Consider the following 7,239-nt stretch of genomic DNA (forward strand, 5'->3'; position numbering starts at 1 on the left):
ATAAAACCTATCTATCCAAGCATCTATCAAAGGAAGAAATATCTAATATAAAACAAGAAAGAAAGCATAGGGGAAAGAAGAACTCACAAAGTATTTTATTGCAAAATAATGAATTCCTATTGCTTAATGTTAAAATTGACTTTTATACAAATGAATAGCTTTCACACTAGGTTGAACAAAACTTAAATAGTCCATTGACACTAGTTCTCGTCTTAAGAAGCTATGTGCATGAAGTTTGTCACTTCCCCATTTGGCATTAAGCTCAAGGTAAGGTTTCTTTATAAAGTCTAATGTGACATCTTACAAAAGATGGATTTTCACTAGAAGTAAGTAACACGTGGTAAGATGGCAAAATGCCTTTCCACCACGAAGAGAAAGATGATAGGAACCTAAGTGTTTGGTTATAAAATTTATTGGTAAGCCTCAAATGAACCATCCATGTCTAGAAAAAAAAGTTAAGGTTTCCATAAGAATGACTATGAAGATTGATGGTGAGCCTCCAATGGATCATCCATGTAAAAGAATGAAAAAATAAGGTTATTATACACTTGATAAAATTGAGGTTCTTATCATTTATGAAAAACTCGTGGTGCCAAAGATGCATAAATTGTTTTTAGCATTATATCGGCAAAGAGTAAGATGGGGTGCTCACATTAACAATATACAAAAATTAGGAGAGAGAGAGAGAGAGAGAGAGAGAGAGAGAGAGAGAGAGAGAGAGAGAGAGAGAGAGAGAGAGAGAGAGAGAGAGAGATTTACTACATCAACTTCCCATTGTGTAGCATTGGATGTTAGGAGTCGTAAGGTGAGTGATGTATGTTCATAATTAGTAAATTCACTACACACCCAATTTAGTGATAAGCAAGCATGTAGCCGTAGTGTTAAAGAACTTGAATTGGAGCTCATAGCTCAAGTACTAGATCTGCAAGAGACAAAAATGTGTTAAGTAAATCACTATTTACCTATTTTTAAACACTATAATTCATGCTAGCAAATCATATTATTTGAATGTATAAGGAAAATACAATCAAAGACCTCAAAGCTTTACATTATAACCTTTACAACCTCTAATTAGAGAAGAGAGAGCTAAAAAACTATAAGCTTGTAAATATTTTTGCTTACACATGTTTTATTATTTTACGAGGAAAGTTTAAGACCAAGGATTGTGTAGCATAAGTCATGTCGAGAACCCCAATTATGTTTGTTACCTTGTACTGCTATGAGAATCAAAATCTTTAGTTGTAATCATGTGTTCATGAGGAGCAAGTTTTTACTAGTTATACTCACATGTATTCATGTGACGAGTAAGGATTCTAACAATGTTTTGAGTTTTCAACTTGTTACAATACATCTACATGTATTCTCCTAAATAATGTTGTTAATTTGAAAAATCATGCTCATTTACAAGAAATGAAACCCCAAAAGTCGTGCTCATTTACAAGAAAGGCAACCGCAAAAAAAAAAAAAAAACTTGCATGATAGAAAGGGATACTTGTTTCATATTTCCAAGGAAGCATGACATGTTTGTTTATTGTTCTCTAGAAAAAGTAGGAGTATGTGAAGGATATAAGAAGAAAAGGAGCTATTATGAGAAAAAATGTAATAAATAAAAGTATCATGGGCTACTTATTTACATTTGTTGCATATGTCATCTTGGCTATGTTCATGAGAAAGATGTGTTGTACATATGTCATCTTGGCTATGTTCATGAGAAAGATATGTTGTTGTACAAATGTCATAAGGGAATTAACTATAGTGATTTATGAATAGACCATTGCCATGTATGTGGACACTAGCATACTTATAATTTGTCAATTACATACTATCCTCCTCCAAATAAATTGTAGTATGATGGCTTTCTTGCATATGAATTGCATATTCATCGTCTTAGGGAATGATCTATATTTCTCCTATCGATAAGTCAAGGTCAGAAAGGCCCTCTTAATTAATGTAAAATTGAGATTTTAGGATAAGGTCAAAGATTCCTACTAGATCTTAGGGTGAAACTTTCAAAAGAAACAAGTCAAAACTAGGATTTGTGCCCACAACCTACATGCTTGTAACTAAACATAGAATATCTATGATCATTATATGTCCCTCTTTGATATCGAAAGGAGTGTTGTCTTTCATGAATCAATATGTTACCCCATCCCCTTGCCCACTTTAAAACTACACACAAACACGCATGCATGCATGCACACACATATGCACCCATGCACATGCACGTCCATGGATGCACACACAAACACACACACATGGGTGCATGCACACAACACGTATACAATTGCTAAAATGTGATCTGAAAAGAAAATTCAAGGGGCATAGGAATAATCCTCATTTACTTATATAATATTTTCTTTTCACACTAGGTTTGATGCTAAAATATCACTTTTTCACTTTAGGAGAAAATTCTAGGCATAAAGTAATGTAATTAACCAAAAAACCCATGATAGCTCACACACACACACAACAACAACAACAACAACAACAACAACAACAACAACAACAACAACAACAACAATGTGTGTGTGTGTGTGTGAGAGAGAGAGAGAGAGAGAGAGAGAGAGATGTATGCATGTGTGTACGTACGAATGTGTGTACATATATGCGTATGTATGTATAAAAACATCTCTATACATACATGCATGCATACATATGTGCGTATGTATGTATAAAAACATCTCTATACATACATGCATGCATACATACATGTGCACATGTATGTATGCATGTATGTATATAAATACATGCATAATACATACACAAATACATAAGCATATGCATGTATGTGTATACATGTGTGTGTTTGTTTTGGGGGGGGGGGTGAATACATACATGTATGCATGTATGGAAATATACATGTATAGATGTATGTATATGCATGTATAAATATAAACATGCAGCATACATGTGTGTGTGTGTGTGTGTGTGTGTGTGTACATGGAGTATACATGTGTGTGTGTGTGTGTGTTTGGGGGCTCACATTCGTCATCCGTTTTGATCCAGCATTCGTTGACAGGAGGAGAGTTAAGCATGATCTGCACAGCTTGGCCTTCACGATCTGCTGTGGAGCTAGTGCAATGGATTATAAGCTGGTTTTGATGTTCTGCAAAGTCGGCCACTTTGCTCACATAATCGATGAAGCGCTCGCTACCTCGGCTGCGCGCCACGGCCAACCTCAAGCGATCATCATCGTTCTCTTCAGAGCCCTCATGATTCTTCCTGCTCTTGTGTGACGCACTCATCCTCCGCAGCAATTGAAGCAGCTGCAGTGCAAAGCTTAATAAGTTAATCATAGGTTAATAATCAATTGCAGTACTAATAATACTGCTAATTTAGCATGCTTATTAATATGCTAAACACAGTAATTTGACTAATACCCATAATAATTGTAGCAGCTGCATGCAAAGCTTATGTTAATCATAGGTTAATAATCGATAGCTGTAGTACTAATCATACTGCTAATTTAGATGCTTATTAGTATGCTAAACACAGTAATAGACTAATACCCATAATAATAATAACAATTGACGCAGCTGCATGCAAAGCTTATGTTAATCATAGGTTAATAATCAATAGTAGTAACAATAATATTGATAATTTAGCATGCTAATACCCATAATAATAATAACAATTGAGGCAGCTGCATGCAAAGCTTATGTTAATCATAGGTTAATAATCAATAGTAGTCACAATAATATTGATAATTAAGCATGATTATTAATATGCTAAAAACAGTAATAGATTAATACCCATAATAATAATAACAATAATTTAGCACTATTATCAATTGGTAGAAACAGTAATAGACTAATAAGCATAATAATAATAACAATAATTTAGCAGTATTATCAATAAACAGTAATAGACTAATAAGCATAATAATAATAACAATAATTTAGCAGTATTATCAATAAACAGTAATAGACTAATAAGCATAATAATAATAACAATAATTTAGCAGTATTATCAATATATAGTAATAGATTAATAACCATAATAATATAGCACTATTATCAATATGATAACAATAATAATAGTTTAATAATCATAACAATGTAGAATTATTATATCAATATGATAAAAAGTTCACATGAGAAAAAAAGTTGGCTCTGTTAATGAGATGGGGTCCATATAGCTGGCTTACAGACAATAGTACATGGAATATTAGGTCAAAAATCATAAAAACAGTAATAATAGAAATGCTTAAATTTTTTAATGAGATGGGGGTACTATTATATAGCTGGCTTTGTAGACAGGAATTGTACAAAGAATAAAAGATTAAATTAAAGCTTACCTTATCTACTTTGCTGCCATGGTGCACATGATGTGCCTTGCCCCTGAGCCTTTCAAAAAGAGATGGTGAGACTTCCACACGTGTGCCTGGTGTATAGTGAAGGAGCTTTCTCCTCAGGCTCTGCAGCAACCATTGCTTCCTGTGCAGTAAAGGTGCTGCTGGAGGGGGCAGTGCCTCCATGGGCATCTCCAGAAAATTGTGAAGAGGGAACACTCCCCTCTCACCTTGCACGTGTGATCTCCTGTCATTATTTTTCAAAGCATCATTACTATTGCCATCATTTTTATCCTTTTTCCTTCTCCCACTCTCCCTTGCAGTGCCCTTCTCACCCCTTGATGATGGCCCTCCTAGCTTGAAATACAAGATCTTCTGCAACTCCTCCTGCAGCTTCTGTATGTCCACCGAGCTCACCGACTCCCGATTCGAGCTCACCGACTCCCGATTCGGGCTCACCGATGCTCGTTTCGGGCTCACATTATGCGCTAACTCATGCTTCTCATCATCAGCAGCAGCAGCAGCATCAGCATCATCACCATTATCATCAGCATCATCATCATTATCATCATCATTAGCATTATCATCATCATTAGCATGCATGTTTAGCAGATTTCCCATCCCCAATGTGCCAATGGTTAAAATCTCAACATGTGTCTCTTTGCTTGTACTGGCTTGTAGATCTTCATTGGAAGCCTCTGGCACTTCACAAAATCTATCTGCATTTGAACACAATGTATCATTATAAATCAATTTGCTGCACATGAGACCTCTTTGTCTGTGATTAATTGAATGCATTAGAAATCACTTTGTTTTTGCCATCAATCTATATTAACAGGCACCATGAGGCCTCTCTGTTTATGATTAATTGAATGCATTACACTCAATTATTCCTTTATAAATTTCATTAATGCAATTTGATTGTCTTGACTTAATTAATGCGATTTGATTGTCTGCTCAATCATGAAATCTTACCAGCATTCAAATTCTTCTTTTCCAGGCTAGGATTGTGGAGCAGTTTTCTATGTGCCCAGCTAAAGAGCTGCCACAACGACCAAGTTATTTAGACAAATCACGTGCAATCTTTAAAGAAAGCAGATGAATTAAGCAATCTCTAATCATCATGCTTGCATCTAGATAATACAAACGTAACCCATTTAATCATGAAGCAAATATTCAGTTACATAATTATGAGGCATTCTTAACAATGCTTATCACCCTGATAGTTAATCACAAACATAAGGTGACGCGCTTGTAGATAATTATACACATATGACACATAATTAAGCAATCTTAGCAATGCTGAGTCAGCATCTAGCCCTTGTAGATAATTATACACTTAATTAAGCAATCTTAGCAATGCTCAGCATCTAGCGCCTGCAGTTAATTGTGAATATAAGCCACATGTTAAGCAATCTTAGCAATGCTTAACATGGAGCCCTGGTAGATAATTGTGAATATAGGGCCTTAATTATAATGAAGCGAATTTAGCAATGCTTAATTTCATGCTCGCTGGATTCCGTGTAGATAATCACAACAGATGTCAGATAGTGAGGCAATTTAGGTCACAGTTAACAGGCATCACACAATGAATCACATAATGAAGCAATGTAATCGACGCTAATCAATCTGATGCATGGATAATCCATTGTTAAGCAAGCACTCATTAAGCTAAGCATTGAAAACCTTACCTTCATTGTGAGATCTAGCCTGCTCAATTGCAAATGGGGTAGAATGAATTGTTTTTAAATTGGCCCCTCTTGAGTAGCTTTTTGTTTTCCCAAGACATAGAAGGTGCTAGATTCATAGTGTGGATCTCATGGAAATCAAAAGAATGCTAAGATCAGGGCTGTTGGGCTACCCAAGGCCCTTTGTGGGCATATAATAACCCTTTGGAATGGTGGTAACTAGGAGATGGGTGCCCAAGGCCCTTTGTGGGCATATATTAACCCTTGCACAGGTGGTAACTTTGAGATGGGCCACTTGGACACCTTGACTCCTAACCCCTCTCTTATGAAACATATGATTAGAGATGGAAGCCTACATGGTGGGCTACCCCCTTTTTTACAAAAAAAATTTAAAGGCTTTTTGGATGAGGTAGGAAGTGTGTGTGCCAAGCTAGAGGGAATTCCCACCAAGATGTTGATGTGCCATGAGAAATGGGTACCTTCCTTACTCTCTTATTGGAGTGATAGAAAGGGAGATGTGAACAAAGGCCGTTGTCGTCGATGCCTTTACATTGTGACTAAAGTTAAAAGAAGAGAAAGAAGATCAATATCGTCCAAAAGGTGATCCAATCTTTGTATAGTGGATCGAAATGAGTAAGAGCATGTTCTCGCGTACTAAAAGAAAGATGATCATGTAAAAAACTTATGTTCCTCCACCATGAAAATAAAACTTGATTTGGACCTTAAGTTAGAGTTTTCAATATCTTTCAAATGTCACACTTGCACATTGCTCTTTAGCATCTCTCCATCAATCAACACATATAGGAAAAACCTCCTACACAATTCATTTGCAATTAGGGTTTGTTGATATAGCAACTCACCCCATTTAATATGAGTGCAAATTAACAATTGGGTTGCCTGCAAAGGTCACTTTCCATATACCTACACCAAAAAGGAATTTAATCTATGGGGTCCCTATGTTTTGACAATCTCTACATCATGCTATCATGAAAAAAGGAATTAGTTGGTGTGCTCCCTATTGCTACTTATAGAGTTGGACTAGACTGTTGAGCAAGGGGGTGGGGTGGGGGGGATGTAAGACCACAATGGCACAAAGCCCTTATGCACAACCTTCAATTAGAATGATTATCTTTAACAATTCCAAGGGACCACGTGCTATATTTTAGTCTCCATATTTTCATCTCCTTCAAAACTTTAGATACCAACTTACAAACAAACATCATATTAGTTAGTCCCCCGCACCTATCAACACACTATGTG

The 7,239-nt window shown here is 35.9% G+C and overlaps 1 protein-coding gene across 1 annotated transcript; it reads right to left on the bottom strand.

The window, feature by feature from the left end:
• Positions 1 to 265: 265 nt before the first annotated feature.
• LOC147609957 (uncharacterized) lies at positions 266 to 6,250 on the bottom strand. Its single transcript, XM_086787033.1, has 5 exons — positions 5,983 to 6,250; positions 5,267 to 5,333; positions 4,298 to 5,010; positions 2,984 to 3,266; positions 266 to 922 (listed from the first exon to the last, which is right to left on the bottom strand). Exons 1-5 carry the CDS (start codon positions 5,986 to 5,988, stop codon positions 903 to 905), a joined length of 1,089 nt encoding a protein of 362 aa, XP_086643159.1. The 5' UTR covers positions 5,989 to 6,250; the 3' UTR covers positions 266 to 902.
• Positions 6,251 to 7,239: the final 989 nt, after the last annotated feature.

This window comes from Cibotium barometz, chromosome 50 (assembly GCF_041138505.1).
Source record: "Cibotium barometz isolate CiBa-2024 chromosome 50, ASM4113850v1, whole genome shotgun sequence".
Lineage (NCBI taxonomy): Eukaryota > Viridiplantae > Streptophyta > Polypodiopsida > Cyatheales > Cibotiaceae > Cibotium > Cibotium barometz.

Coding starts and splice junctions, on each gene's coding strand:
- LOC147609957 (XM_086787033.1), bottom strand. Junction 5,011..5,266: donor AAAGAAGAATTTGAATGCTG/GTAAGATTTCAT, acceptor GTTCAAATGCAG/ATAGATTTTGTGAAGTGCCA. Junction 3,267..4,297: donor ATGGCAGCAAAGTAGATAAG/GTAAGCTTTAAT, acceptor TTTGCACTGCAG/CTGCTTCAATTGCTGCGGAG.